The sequence below is a fragment of the Petromyzon marinus genome, chromosome 57 (genome assembly GCF_048934315.1).
Source record: "Petromyzon marinus isolate PM22_M1 ecotype Great Lakes invasive population chromosome 57, UKy_Petmar_22M1.pri1.0, whole genome shotgun sequence".
In the NCBI taxonomy this organism is placed as follows: Eukaryota; Metazoa; Chordata; class Hyperoartia; order Petromyzontiformes; family Petromyzontidae; genus Petromyzon; species Petromyzon marinus.
In genome coordinates this window covers 5,852,108-5,867,816 of record NC_133723.1, presented here as the reverse complement: position 1 = coordinate 5,867,816, position 15,709 = coordinate 5,852,108, and the positions used below count along the sequence as shown (strand labels likewise).

Genomic DNA, 15,709 nt, shown 5'->3' with positions numbered 1-15,709 from the left:
GGCCAATAAACACAGAATGTCGAAGGTATATGTATATATATTTTTTTTATTAATGCAATATAACCATATTGTACAAGTAACAGTAATGAAAATGCCAGACAAAAAAGCTGTCACATCGCTGGTAACAAAATCAACACGTGCTACTCAACTACGTACTTGTTGCACAACCATGAACCAGAATCCACGAGTAAGTTTTTTTTTTTAAAAGCTCTCATTTTTTTCACCAAGCAAATAAATAAAGGTAGCGATTGAAAGTCCGTATAAAAGTCAGTGGAAAAAAAGGCGCACAACAATCCGCTTTTTTTGCGCCAGGACAAGAAAGTAAGGCAGTAGTTGGAGCGGGGCAAATAGAGAGACTACAAGAGGTCACAAACGGGAAGTGGGGTTGATACTTTACATGATTGGCCAAGCAACACTGGGAATCTTGGTGGTGTGGGAGGGGGAGAACTTGCAGTTTGTACACAAGCAAGCAGATCGGCGTGTGGTGTTTTTTTTTCCCCCAGAGCATCCGTCCGCCCGGAAGGGGGTGGGGGGAGGGGTCTAATAACGAGTAGTGTTAATAACAATTAAAGGGGGCTCTTGGCGTCACGTTTTCATGGTACACAGAGCTGGGGGACCCCCTCTGGGAAAAGCCAGGCCCAGTTCATTTTGCTGTGAAACTGCAGGGTTCTCAAACTGAAACCCCCATACGCACAACAGGTTGCACGGCACAGACGTTCACAGTGATAAACGTGCTTTTTATTACCCGACATTTACACTGCAGCCTGGAGAATGATCTGGGGTGCAGACAGTACCCTCGTGTTTAACCCACATGCGCACGCACACACGTATGCATGTCAATACTCTGTACAGTCATGCCGGACAACAAATGTCAACCCCTGGTCTCGCCCAAAGCGCGAAAAGCGTCGGGCACAACGCCCCCGCGCTGTGCCCCACGCAGCGTGCAGACTGAAAGTGTCGCAAAACATTTCGACCCTTTGATTCTTGAAACGACCAATAGCAATTGGTCTGGTAAATGTATCCAGACAAAGACGGGGGACTTATCAACAAAATGCATGTTTACTTAACCAGCTTCCAGTGGTTGGCATCGCAGAATTACTCCCCTCTTGGGGAGGAGGGGGCTGTGACCCCTAATGAACAGCAGTGCCTCTCCATGTGCTCCCCCCCCCCATTCAGTTGAAGCCCCTAAGGGTGGCTCGGGATACACTCTGGTTCAAGCTAAAGTGGTCATCACGACCGAATGTTGCTGATGGCGCTACACTTCTGCATTGCTGCCTTCCTGTAAGCCGGATCCAGCAGAAGTTGGAGAGTTGAAACGTTACCTCCAATGTCTACTCTTATAGAATATCACACTTGTAGAATGCGTTTCACACACAGGTTGTGAATGAGTGCCACCCACCGCCCCCGTGTCAGGTGGTGCCCCTGTTTGCAGCGTCCGAGAATCGCGACTGCCCTCCACCCGGAGATGTTATCCCTCAATAAGCAGTCGCTCGTAGACACTGTGCCATTGTGTTTGTGCCCCAGTTCGTGGGGAGGCTTAGTAGGGAACATAGAGTGGATGAGATATGAAATGTGTTGTTTAAATTTGCAGGGAGCCATCCCGGAGAAGCTTTGCCAGATTGCTACTGCATGTCTTTGCAGAGGGCTCACTTGGCTCCTGTTCTCTCTCTGAATAATTGAAGTACTTGTGGCTGTTAACACGTAGGTTGTAATACTGGTTATTCAACGGAGACTCCTCAAAATGCATCCCCTGATAGCCACTTAATGCAAACGACAGTATTATGACCAACACATTTAGACAATTCTATATTTGGCATACACTGCAGACGTAATGCATCTTTATATATAGAAATTATACACACTGTTCCCTGTGCACTTTGTTACAGTTTTTAACCACTTGGGTGGAATATTTTTAGTATTGACAGAATTCATGAGCACACGTTCCTGAGCTCAAACAAAACTGCTTTGGGGAGGGGGGGGGTTACTAAAGCATTTGAGCACCATTTAACTTTTTGATGTACACCGGTTGAAGAAGCCAATATATATTTTCAAATGACATATGCTATTGTCACGAATATCCCAAGACACGGGTGCCAATGCTGATGAAGAAAAAAAAAACTGCTGTTAGCTTTGAGTGCATGATACGTCTCGCACCATTGAGGGCTTAAAAAACAGGGCACCGTTAAACGTGGCATGCAACAAACGTGACGATCCTTTCTCCCAGAATACACGTGGAGCGCACTGATGATTTCAAAATAAGAATTGCGCTATCTCGGAAAATCGGGGTGGGGAGGAATTAAATAGCATTTTCAATACTCAGCAGTGTCCCATGAAACCAGATAGATAAACGTAAGCTAATTCTGATTACGGCAAATGTGGCTTTACCAGTGAAGAGTGAATATTAATTCATAAATAACATCAGCAAGGGCACACACTGGATCAGGTTATATCTCTTAAGGCTAGTCTTTGGCAGAGGCCTCCCGATATTGGTGTAAAAGTGGGGTCTGTGGCAATGTTGTCAAGGTGGTGGCTTGGGTCTGTTTCATGCTGGCTCTGTTGATCGGCACACTCACGTGACCCGGTCAGAGAGGTAAAAAGGAGGCTGAATAACGTGGCTCTTTAATAAAGTGACTTGAGAGGCGGGCGGATGGGCTCAGAAATCAAACGGACCGAGCTGGCACCACTGAGATTCTTGGTTTGAATCGAAGCAAGATGCCTGTGATTAATCATTATCAGCTATCGCGGGATGAGGATCAGCCCGAACATCAATGACTGCACACAAAAACACTATATTACATTTTTATTTAAAGCTTTCGTGACTGCAGGGATTCATATTCTTGGTTCTTTCGGTAAAGTCACGCAGAAGGAAACAATAAAATAATAAAAATATAAAACAATAAAATTCTCACGTTTCGACTGCAACACAAGCAATCATCATCAGGTGTGAAAACCACAGCAAGAAAATTTGAAGTGGCGGTTTTTTTAACGTTAGCACCACAGATAGCGATTTGGCAGTTATTCAGATGGAGGAGTCCATCTATGTTCGGAAAAGAGGGGGGAGACGAAAATAATGGATGCGGTCTGAAAGCCACCGTAAGCGTGAACAATCAATTAAGACCCTAAATGGTTTATCAAATCCTTCCAATGATTGCTAAGCCAGAATCAATCTTCTCGGTTGAAATTGAAGATGGATTCTGGCTTAGCAATCATTGGAAGGATTTGATAAACCATTTCGGGTCTTAATTGATTGTTCACGCTTATGGTGGCTTTCAGATCGCATCCATTATTTTCGTTTCCCCCCTCCTCTTTTCCGAACATAGATGGACTCGTCCATCTGAATAACTGCCAAATCACTCTCCGTGGTGCTAACGTTAAAAAAAACGCCACTTTTTTCAAATTTTCTTGCTGTGGTTTTCACACCTGATGATGATTGCTTGTGTTGCAGTCGAAACGTCGTGAGAATTTTATTGTTTTACATTATTATTTTATTGTTTCCCTTCTACGTGACTTTACCGAAAGAACCAAGAATATACTATATTAATGTTATTCTGCACTTATTTTGCCAATATTACAGTTCTTTAAATTAAATATATCTGTTGGGCTTTCATGCGACAAACATTACCCTCTGTCGGAGGGCAGGTAGGAAATTGCTGCCCCATATGGTGTCGACAAGAGGTCGCTTGAAAATGATATCAAAGGTAGCTCTGCAATATCTACTTCAGTGGCCCATTCTCTAGAACACAAAGGGGGCCCATTCTCTAGAACACAAAGGGTTCCCATTGCTCTGTGAGAGTTCCAAATACATTATTTGTCCCATGAAATGATGCCGGGAGCACAACTGGGATAAAATTGGTGGGGAAATGCACAAAAATAATTAGACACTTGACAACAACAGAGCTCAGTGTTATGTTTGTTTTCAGACCCTTTCACTTAATATCGGGAGTTTGCAGCTGCCAAACACGTGAGCTTTAACAGTCGTGAGTCTAAGCCCGTGTTATTATCACGTAGCACACATGTAATATGAACGGAGTGAGAATTGACACACTTATATTGTACATACTCAGCACTACAGATCCCATGTGTTTAGCATAATCAGAGAAATTCTAGCAATCCGAGCAAGCGTCCACCCCACCTTAAGATTAGCCTTCCCAAAGACGAATACACCAGGAATTTCTGATATGCCATCATTTTAAAGTTTTTTTTTCAAAGTTTTTGTTTGTTTTAAAGACATTGCACTCACAAGTAACATAGCGTTTGAATGTGAGACTCCAATGCAGGACAGTTATACACAGGGCATAATTTCATGGGGGTCTATCCAGCACACCGCATCTTTAATACTTATCGTGCATGTACACGTGGCTACTAGTCACGTGTCAACTCCTCCCATTATGCCAGCGATGCGGGGAAAACGTTCGCTGAAAAATGAAGCCCTGATTATTACAAATTCCCAATTCAAACAGGACCACCTGCTTTGTGAAGTGGGACTTACTCACTTCGTCTTGTGCACTGTAAACGACTTTCCTGTTTAAAACTTTGAAATGTAAGTTTTCGTGTTTAAAACAATTCACTGAACAAATCCAACGGAATAGAGAAAAGTACTGCAGCGAGGCAATACTTGTTTGATGAATGGGTTTTCAACCGTGAGTAAATATCGCTGCAAACGCTTTTCCAGCAACATAACCTCAACTATATAAATACTGAATGCAATGTCTTTTGGGTTTTATTGTAAATATTTGTTTAGACTTTTTTTCCCCCCAAACTTTAAAACATCAAATCCCAACAATAAGGCAGAATTACACTTTATTTTTAACGTGTTTTTTTTGTTTAAGTATAAAAAAGTACTTCGAGACAAACAAAACATTTAACACATAGATAACATGCAAACAGGCAGATAAATAAATTAAAAAATACCAACTGTACACTATACCCCATAAGCTAACTTTGCATGGTTGTTGCATACATGCATGTCACACGCATGTATCAAGTTTTGTTGAAAAACTTTCACCTTTCGACGTACGACAATAAATTCCCGCAGGGTTCTGAAGCTAATTTATCACCAACTCTAAGAGACTTTTCTCTCTGACCCCCGGTCTCAAGAGAACAAGCCCCATATGTCACTGTGCCCACGGTATATTTACAAGACCCGTGCATGATATACAATAAACAAGTCGCCTGGCTGGCACGCGGATCCTGCAAACGGTTTAAAAGGGTATGGCATCGCTCTGAGACGCGTTATGGCCCATTGTCAACATTATACGTAATAAAGTGCTGCATTCCAAAGCACTCGCATTCAAAGCGGGCTTGGTGAATCATGCACTGCGTGTGACGGAATCCGATTTTTTTGCGTTTTAGTCTTTAATTCCCCTCCACCACCCTCCCCCACCACTTATATTTTTCTGAAACATTTCGCACCACTAGCTTCGAAAAACACAAGATGATGTTATTATTTTGACCAAAAAATAAAAAACCTCTCTCCCGCTAAAACTGCTACACTTTAAACAATTGCACGTTCACATTTTGGAGTTTGCGATAACAAACAACAACAAAATCAGTCTCTAAAGGAAAACAAACAACACAAGACACGTATTTACTCGCTGGCCATTAGCTCCCATAAACTTGCGCGGTATTCCCAGTTTGGCATGGAGTTTGCATGTATTAACTATCTTTTCACGTGTTACCCATGTTTGCATACATACACGTTACCTACGCGAGACGATCGTTAACAGTTAGGCTCTGACAAGCGGTCGCTACGCACGGTCACACAAGTAGAAGTCACCGGCTCACAAATCATGGTAAAAGAGTTCTAAAATGCAAAGTACACTAACTTGCCTGTGTGTCAAATCGGGTTTATGCTTTTAAAACTGTTCCTTGCTGTCTGGGTAGTTCCACAAATTAGGCAATCTCACAGTGTTTAAATTTCTAAATCATCAGAATATAATACGAGTGTAATGTGTGTCATGTGGGGTGTTATTTTGAAGGTAATTGTCTATCATTTTACAAAATATGGCTTACTTATGGAACAAGTCAATGGATTGACACAAAAACAGTATGCACCATCACCATCCCAGCGCGGATAAAAACAAAGTAAGTAAATTGGTCCGAGTACGTTCGTCACCACGGTATTTTATGAGCATTTATTCCTCGTCTTTTACCTGAACCACAGTCCGAATTGGTGGACACACGATGCCCATGTAAAAAAGCTACTTCATGATTTTGGTAATTAATTACCCCGGTACGGCCACAGTTGTTTAACAGGCCATCTATGTCACGTGACAATTAAGTTGCGACACCTGGTGCCTTCCTGGAAAGGGGTTTAAGCTTTGCCACACTCTAGGACCCAGGTGATGGTCCCATAAATATAACTTTAGCTATACATACAGGTGGTGAGCACTCCTTAAAAGTGTGACCCAACAACATTAAATTGTACGTAAAATAACCGAGCCACATAATGGCACGATAGCAAAGCCTGCTGGGTTAAACACTCACACTGACATCTAACTTTGTAGTCACACATCAGTCCTCGCTGCCCTGGTGCGAGCGCCCATTGTGGTGTGCCTTCCCATGTTTACCAAGTACAAAATCAAGTTAACACTTATACGGATGAAATGCACCTTACAAATGTAAAGTATTACTATGCATATCCTATTCTTGTGCATTATGGCAATAAGTGCAGAGGATAAAAATGCCGATGTCGAGGTCAGCTGGCCACAAGAGGGCTTCAGGAGTTTTGGAATACCTCCTCCGATGAAGGAGCGCAGACCACAGTGGTTTATGACTTCTACATGGGTCATAGTTTGGGTTGCATGGTCACCATCGCGCCTCTGATGAGCACGTTTGGCTACGTACGGTGCGAAAGAAGTGTCTTTAATTTGCCATTCATGAAGAAGATGTGGGCATTGGCCTGTTGATGTTCTGATGCGCTTTGATTAATGCAAACATCCCACGTGACATAGGAAGTGCATCTTTAAATTTTAATCAGTGGCGTTTCATTTGAATTAAAGTGCGTTTTTAAAAAAAATCAGGGCTCCATACGTCACTTGGGACAAAGGCTTAGCACATTTGATTTATTAAAACACTTCACCTGGATAATTACTGGAGATGGAACATCTCATTTACAAGGATGTTTAGGGTGTGAATACATCCTTTGTAGATTTGTCACGTGAAGTTAGCGAGCACCTATTAAGACCGGCCTGGTGTCTAAAGGAAGTCGTGTGGCCAACAACACGCCCGACTGCCGTTTTGCCTAGTGCTAATAGTTGCACATCACACCAGGTACTCAATCAAGGTTGAGTCGACCTAGGGAGGTCCAGAACCCGTTCAGATCACCACTGATGTTCGTCATGTTTATGGGTGGAATGAAAAGTTGTTAATCGACATTAAGATGTACCGTGGTGGGTCATGAGCAATGGAAACAACCTAAGTTCGAAGTTCCCCAAAGCTCGAAATACAATATGCACCACTGTTGGCTCAAGGTGACGAGAGTAACCAGTTGTTGGGCTCGGGGCAGGAAACGTCACAGATAAGAGATGATGGCAGTGTTTGGGAGTAATGATGGGGTGGCAGCCCAAGGAGGGAACAAGGCCAAATGGGCATTTACCGCAGAGCTGGAACAATGAACTCAGCTCGTCCACAAGTGTCAGCTGGACTATATCATTGCATAATCTTGAGAGACGGTGACTGCTTGGAGAGGGCTCCATCCAACGGTGGATGGCTGATACAAATCGGACATCCCTTTTCTGCGACCTTTGCTGGATGGACCCCTGTTGGCAAGGTTCACACAGGAGCGCTGAAGGCTCCTTTGTGAACCTGCAATGCCTATCCAAAGGTCGAGGTGCAGCAATTGCAATTTCTTACTCATGCCACTGCTGGTGGACGAGGCTACACCTGAGAGCTCTCGAGGGTATTTCTGGCCCTTTTTCATGCTGGCCAGATATCTTAGAAGAGTTGGGGCTGTACCCACATTTCACCCTGCCACAGGTTGACTTGCCATTTTATAACCGTGGTGTACCCGTTAATAACTGTTGGGTGGACAGTGGCGATGGGATTTTATAATCTTTCCCAATGTTTCAAAAACCACACCGTAGGAACATTTAACTGGCAACCTCTGGATAGCGAGTCTAACAGGCTAAACCATTACACCACAGCAGCGTCCCAATGCTCATGAGTAGACTTTGAAACGGCCAAGTTGGATGCGTCGTTTTCTCTGGGCACTCAGGTTTCCTCCCAAATGCAAAACACCTAATTAAAATGGAACTGACCAGTCATCCCAACATAGAACCCTCTTGACAACAGAAGTGACATTACACAAGGCTTTCCAGTATAAATAAATAACATTACCATTATGATAACTATTTAGTTTGCGCTCTGCTAAATAAATTATTACATAATTGCCCTTTGTGATTGAATTAGAACACTTGTGATGAATGAAATTCGGTTTTATCACTGTAAACCTGATTTCCGCAGACAGCTGTCAACACACTCCATTCCACGCAGAGCCGAGTACAAGACTATACAATGGAGGAATATGATGGCTGTGGTTTGGCATTTTCTCGATGTGTGTGTGTCACTGTAACCAATGTGCCGCTTGAGCTGTTTGGGGACGTCTAGTTCCCTATAGCTTGTTACGATAACACGCAAAAAATCTGGCAAAACATTAAAATATACCTATAGACTTTGCTATACCCTTAGTGTATTAAAAATGTATAATATAGAATGAATTTTCTACACAGAATGTCAAAACAATAGAAAACAAAATGAAAGAAGGGGGGAAACCCAGCTGATAGCATGCAATGCAGTGAGTTATCGCTGTCGGTCCCCGTTTAACAGTGCACTTGTAATCCCCCGTCGCAAAGAGTATAGCGGTCAAACGTTTCACGTTTTACATTAACAACCGTAAACACCACTTTTTTTTTTTTAAACCAAGAGACTAACAAAAGTCCAAAATACCCCACGGCACGGACAACAACCACCCAAGATAACGCTCGTGTGGATTATTTTTTTTACGTTCAAGGCCAAACGCACGCGACTCGCCGGTTGTCCGTCAAAGAGTGACGTCAGACGAAAGAAATGTACGTATGATCCCTCCGGGCCAAAGTCCTACGTCCAGTGGCCAAAGCCATTGAGTGAAGTGCAGGCGGTGGAGTCGCACCGAGGATCATGAGCCACAGGAGCCTGGACGCCAGGCTACAACGAGGTGGGGAAATCGGATTCTGTGACAGCGGTGCATACCCCCAACCCCCCCCCCCTTCCCATTTAAGTATACGCACTAGGGCCCAGGACAATCGCGCTACGACACCACACTGCCTACGACCAATAAAAGCGAACGAATGTTCACTGCTGCTTTGTGATCATTGCCGAGGGCCAAACAGCACAGACGTGAAAGCCGTCAGCTCCTGGGGTGCGAGTGTACTTGCCATCCGAGGTGAATAAAACAAAAATAATCCCAATGCTAAAATTGCGCGCAAATGCCGAACGCAAGACGGCATCATGCAGCCATGCGTGCCAGCCCCTGATGTACCTGCGCTGGAAACGCGAGACGGCACAGTCCGTTACGTAACGTCAGAAAGCAAGTGCTCGAGTGAGGGAGATACACAGGCATCGCCATCGGCTAACGTCTATCAGAATGTACGATGTTTACAACAGTGCCATGCCACACGAGACGTGAACAGATTTCGCCAAAAGCTCGTCATGTTTAGTGATGAGGGTTCTTAGCATTATCGGCAGTCACCAACAGCGATCGTTACATAATAAGCATATATTAAATACGGAAACAAATACTAACGTTTCATTTAAGTTTTAAGGTTCAAGATAATTTAATAGCTCTTAGAGACCGTAGTGGGTGACTCAATGAGTCATTCCATGCACATGATTTTGAGTTACTTAAAGAAAAAACAATATATAAATTAATTCCCTCAATGCCTCGAGATCAGCTAACAGAATACAGACGTAAACAAAACAAAAATCGAACATACACCGATCTAAAAGATTGCATGTCAGTCTGATAAAATGCCACCCATTTTGAAGAACAGATAGCAGAATTGCACTTAATACTTCACCAAATGTGGCCTTTTTTTATCGTGTCAACTTCATCGCAACATTTTTTGTTTATTTTTTTTGGGGATGGAGCACAAAGACCTCAGTGGCAGTGAATACGCACTTACGGTGCACTGCTAACTCGATTATCCACCCAAATGCACATCAGCCTCCCAACCCTAACCAACCCGCCATGACATCACTTGCACAAGCCCTGCCCAAATCGCGCATTTTTTCCCAAACTAGCTTCGCTGCGCAAGAGCCCAGAGGGTTTGAAGGTGCATCGGTGCCTGTTCCATGCTGACATGCACGGTAACAGCCAGAAGGAAAACCGGAGCGAAAACCAGAACGTGGGGCATGTGGAGCACGTTCACTTCACGCGAACACAAAACCTCGTCCAGAGAAAATCAAGAAAATAAAAAAACATATTGAACAGGCCATGGCAATGTACCAAACGTTTCCCGCACACGTGTGCCAAGTGCGACCCATCGTGCCCGCTCACAGTTCGGCGCGCCTGCTTGGCGTGCTAGTGACATGCAGGATGGGCTTGGTGGAAAAACGATCGCCTCCTCCTTTGGAAAGCTTTCGTGAGCACCACAAGCACAAGCCGTAGCAACAACCGCCATGCGATCAACACCCGTTCAGCACACACACACACAAACCAAAGACGCACATACTAATGCTCGCATGTCCTTGCAACACCCCGCACAAGCTGTTTGCAACATTTCATTGGGCATCCCACCAGGGCCGCCGATGTGTGGGCGAAGCGGCGACGCTGCCTCGGCACCACACACCCCGCGTGACGCACACGACGGACATGGCGCAAGCATCACACACGCACGCACGCACGCACGCATGCACCACGACGTCCTACAAGCCGTCCATGCGGAAGGTGTCCTCGGTGGCTGGGTCGGCCAGGACCATGTCCGGGTCGCTCAACATGCGCAGACCCTCCAGGCCCAGCGGCTCCATCTTGAGGTCGTCGTCGAGGGGGAAGGTGGCGTCCGCCTCGAAAGCAGCCAGCGTGTTGCTGATCTCCTTGGAGAGGCTCGGGGGCGACTCGCCTGTGTGTGGGGGCGTGGTATTGGAGAGCGTGGTTTGCGTCTCGTCTTTCGACTGTACCTGATCATTTGACGGCGGGCTGCATTTCGGAGAGAAGCATTACAATTTCAATAGCTATTGATTACAAAAAAATATATATTACTAAGATTTTATGGTGCTTTCAGAGGCAACTCAGATCGAGACAATAAAAAATAACCTGGCTGACCCCATCTTAATGTTAAAGTAAATTTATTTCAGGTAACGCTCATTGAGCTTTAAAGCTCTTTTTTTTAATGGTGACCAGGCCAAAGAACACAGGGCATCCCAACAAGGTCAATGTTACGACATTAAAATGTATCCGGTGATGGCGTCACTGAAAAAACACTGATGAGAAAGGAAAGGGGAAACCACTGCAAACTGTCCTTCACTCGTTTTGTGGTTCCAGAGCAAGAGTGTGCAGTGTGGTGTATGTGAGGCGAAGTGAAAAGGGGGAGACGGGGCGTATGGGGTGGAGAGAGCTTGACCAATGAATCTGCCCTTAGGCAAAGAACTTGAGAGATTCAAAAATAAGATAACATAACAGGCAATTGTATTTTAAGTTTCTCCTCCTTTAAGAATAATCCCCACCACCTTAAACACCCGACCCGTGCCTGACTATACTTCCATCATGTGTATACCGACTGCAAACACAAAGTAGGTGCTTGGGAATATAAATACTCCTGACAATACGTTGGGGTGCACTCAGTGGCGGAGCCAGGATTTTCAGGTAGGGGGGGAGAAACCCCTCCAGCAATGAAGAATGATAGAGGAGTTGTTAGTAGGTAAGGACTTGTCCCTTGCTTTTTATTCGACGCGTGTGTGGCGATGGCACTGCCATCGATCGAGGGTCGAATTCGAACCGTTTGTGATCGGCATCGCGCTCGCTGAAGGTGAATGCCTTCAGGGAAGTCGTGTACTGTATACCCAACTGCGCACAATTCTGTGAGTCACTTGTAACTCGGACTATTGAGTCTGAGTTATATGGACTCAGACTATTGTCCTATCATCTCATAGAGTCCCTAGCACGTAATAATAGGCTACACAGTGGCAGTGGGGGTCGCAAAATGCCGATTTATTACTAACTAGCTTTACTACCCGGCTTCTCCCGGGACTTGGATTCGCCCGGGTGCTTGGATTCACCCGGGACTTGGATTCACCACGCCCGGCCGCCTTTGCCTCCCCAGTGGCGATGTTCACACACCACACCAGTTACTCGTTTGAGGCTGAGTCGACCTAGGGAAGGCCCAGGACCGGTTCAAATAATAGTCACCGGTGTTGGCCATGAGCGGGAATCGAACTCGGGTCGCCGGGTTTGTAGCGCAGCGCGCTGACCACTACACTACCGCTCCCCACACACACAAATGCACGCACGTCCATAGGTACACGTACACGCGCTTGCTGCAGACACAACTTTCAGGGTGCGTACGGCAGTAAACGACTGAAATAATAAACCAATGCCGCACAAAGAACGCCTTAGACCTGCAACACATTTGTATGGAACTTTACTCGCGGAGGGTTGAGGGGGGGGATGCGTGACATGAGCAGGCACACTCCGTTACGCTTCCGCATGCATGGGTGACATGACAGATGTGACGTCACAGCTCACTTACCGTGCAAAATATATGCATCATTGCGCACCCCCCCCCCCCCCAAAAAAAATATATACAAGTCTATTTTTATAATTTTTGCATGGGGTACAGTCTGGAAAGTACCCATATGGCAAATTTCAAGTTTGTTGCATGTCGGGAAGTACGCTGAACATGTTGAACAGACACACTCACAAATTTCCCTTTTATATATATAAACCCCAATGATCCGATCAAAATTATGGATTTCGATCGGATCATTAGGGGGGCACGTGCCACCTCACCCCCCCCCCCAGCCTATATTTCAATAAAAAATAAGTTTCGACAACATTAAAGAGATCACAACCTATGTAAGTATAAAGTACAAAATAGTCTTGATCGATTTGAATGACATTTATGACGAGAGACTGGAAGGGAAAGGCAGGTAAAACAGCCTAGAAAACATTCCAGAAGACGCGTTATTCGAAAGAACATCGCCGACAGATAACTGCGTACGTATGCATGTTGAACTTCCTTCGCATCGTATGAAGCCAACCGTGCTAATCGGAGTTGTAAATCAGCATCAAAGCGTTACACGGGTGACAGTGCAAAAGGTTACAGGCACACGGGACTGTGGTAAGACATCACCTTGGCAAGTTGGGAGGTCCATCTCACCGGTGAGGATGATGTTGGGGATGTTGCCGGCATGATTGGAGAAGGCTCCGTGCTTGCCCAGGTGCTGCATGCCCGACAGGCTGCCCTGGCTGCCCGAGAAGCCGAGCATGGCGGCCTGTGAGTACTGCAGCGGCGCGCCGGGGTCGAACATCATGCCGGAGCTGAGCGAAAGGCCGCCCAGGGGGTTCTCCATCATGTTGAACTGCTCCAGCTGTGTGCACAAACGTGCGGGCGGAAGGGCCAAACCCTGTGAGTGCACTGCGACAGTAGTCGGTCGAAGCGTAAGGGTACACAGGCGCGACGCTGACACTGCCTGCTCGCCCCACTGCCGATGCGACTATGAAGCTACTTTAATTTTACCAGGTAGGGTCCATTGCGTAACGTAGCTCTTTTGCAGAAGCAAGCTGGCCACAAATGGTAGCTCAACGAAGTGGCGTATCATGTGGAAATGTAAAAAAGCAGCCAAATACTCTTAAATGCATGTTTTTTAAAACCAGAGGACCCGGAGAAAAATCCACGCGACCATGGGGAGAACATGCAAACTCCCAATATACAGAAGTCAGGATCGGGATAGAACATAGGACCTGCTGGCTTCCACTACAGGGAGCTCGAGACACTGCTTCGAGGGGGGGGATTTTTGGCCAGACATCTCTGAAGAGGTGGGAGGAACCACATTTTACCACGCCACACGCTCCCTGCCAATCCACTAATTGTGATGTACCCATTTATAATGCGTGGTCTCTGCTGAAACCATCATCATGCTGATGAGTGTGCGTTGATGACGGTGGGGAGCACAGAGACCGGGAGCAGAAGCGCAGTGCAAAAGTGGGTTTTCTGATGCGCCCATTGCTCCGTAGAGCATAGCCCCACGGTCGTTTGAAAACCTGTTTGTGAAGGGTTGTGAGCCATCCAAGCCCTATCCTGGCTCCTTAGCGTCTGAGATTTGCATATTCTTGGTAGTTTTGTCATAGGCATTCCAGTATTATTATTCATAACATTGCACTTACATTCACCAACATTTACCCGCAGCCAGCAACAAGCCTGACCTGGATAGACAGCGCGCTGGTTTGCCGCGATGTAAGCTGCTGGTCAAGGTAAGAGTCGCTGAACACACTGCCGAGTATTGTGGTCTGTTGGGCAAAGCACAAACACACGGGTCTGGTAAACATCAGCAGCATCCATCCTCCAGCGGCAACTTCTAGGGCTACTCATGGCAAAGGAGTCCATTCTGGCCAAGTTCCCCACCCCTCGCTTCCTGGATTATGCAGGTAGCACGCCTTACCTTAAGTTTCCTGAAGTAAATTTTTATTTAAAGCTTTCGTGACTGCAGGGATTCATATTCTTGGTTCTTTCGGAAAAGTCACGTGGAAGGGAGACAATAAAATAATATTTATGATTATATTTATAATTATTATTTTATTGTTTCCCTTCTACGTGACTTTGCCGAAAGAACCAAGAATATATTTCCTGAAGTAGCCCAAGGTTAGGCACAATAGACCACAAACAGTCAATCGGATCTTTCTTTTGGTTAAACGAACCACACAGAGAAGAATTGCAGGTGTGCGGCAGAAGGCTGTGGATGTGTGTCCACACCTGTGGAGAAGTGCTGGGGGAGAAGCCCTGGTTGGAGACGGGCGATGTGGGCGACTGATTGGTCGGGGTTCCCGTGCTGTTGCGGTATTGCTGTAGGGCAACCTGTTTTGGGACAAGGATCGTGAGGTGCGACCAACGTTCAGTGTCACAAAACTCCCACCGACCCTGCTGGCTCCCTTTCAAATCCCAAGTAGATGTGAAAACATAATAGAAGGAATAGGTTTTACCCTTTTAACTGGCACAAAAACTGACACCTTTATTCAAGGCATCATGTTTGCAATAACCACAACACAAGCAGTCAAAATGCAAACAAAAAAGACAACTCTGATAATAATATGCATTGTCCTTGAATTTGATTGGTCCACACCCGAGACAGCTTTTCTTAGAGCCTAGTCTCCACTGGTGTTGGACCAGAAGACGCCAAAAGGCGTACGCCTTTTGGCGTCTTCTGGTCCAACACGTACGCCTTTGGCGTCTTCTGGTCCAACACCAATGGAGACTAGGCTCTAAGAAAAGCTGTCTCGGGTGTGGACCAATCAAATTCAAGGACAGTGCATATTATTATCAGAGTTGTCTTTCTTGTTTGCATTTTGACTGCTTGTGTTGTGGTTATTGCAAACATGATGCCTTGAATAAAGGTGTCAGTTTTTGTGCCAGTTAAAAGGGTAAAACCTATTCCTATATCTTGTTTCTGGCAAAGGAGGTCTCATAAACATAATAGAAGTTTTTCAGATTAGATCGCGTAAATATATATGTGCTGGAGA

The 15,709-nt window shown here is 45.5% G+C and overlaps 1 protein-coding gene across 6 annotated transcripts in view; it reads right to left on the bottom strand.

The window, feature by feature from the left end:
* Positions 1 to 28: 28 nt before the first annotated feature.
* Positions 29 to 15,709, bottom strand: part of CRTC1 (CREB regulated transcription coactivator 1) — a 64,099-nt gene continuing 48,418 nt past the window's right edge. For 4 of the 6 annotated variants that reach the window (XM_032975818.2, XM_032975822.2, XM_032975819.2 and 1 more), the window contains 4 exons: positions 14,946 to 15,047; positions 14,399 to 14,482; positions 13,326 to 13,563; positions 29 to 11,096 (listed from right to left, as the gene is read on the bottom strand). In XM_032975818.2, coding sequence (XP_032831709.2) covers positions 10,903 to 11,096; positions 13,326 to 13,563; positions 14,399 to 14,482; positions 14,946 to 15,047 — 618 coding nt within the window. In that variant the 3' untranslated portion in view covers positions 29 to 10,902. The remainder of the gene's footprint in view (positions 11,097 to 13,325; positions 13,564 to 14,398; positions 14,483 to 14,945; positions 15,048 to 15,709) is intronic. The other 2 variants (XM_032975821.2, XM_076052702.1) reach the window with 1 other exon arrangement.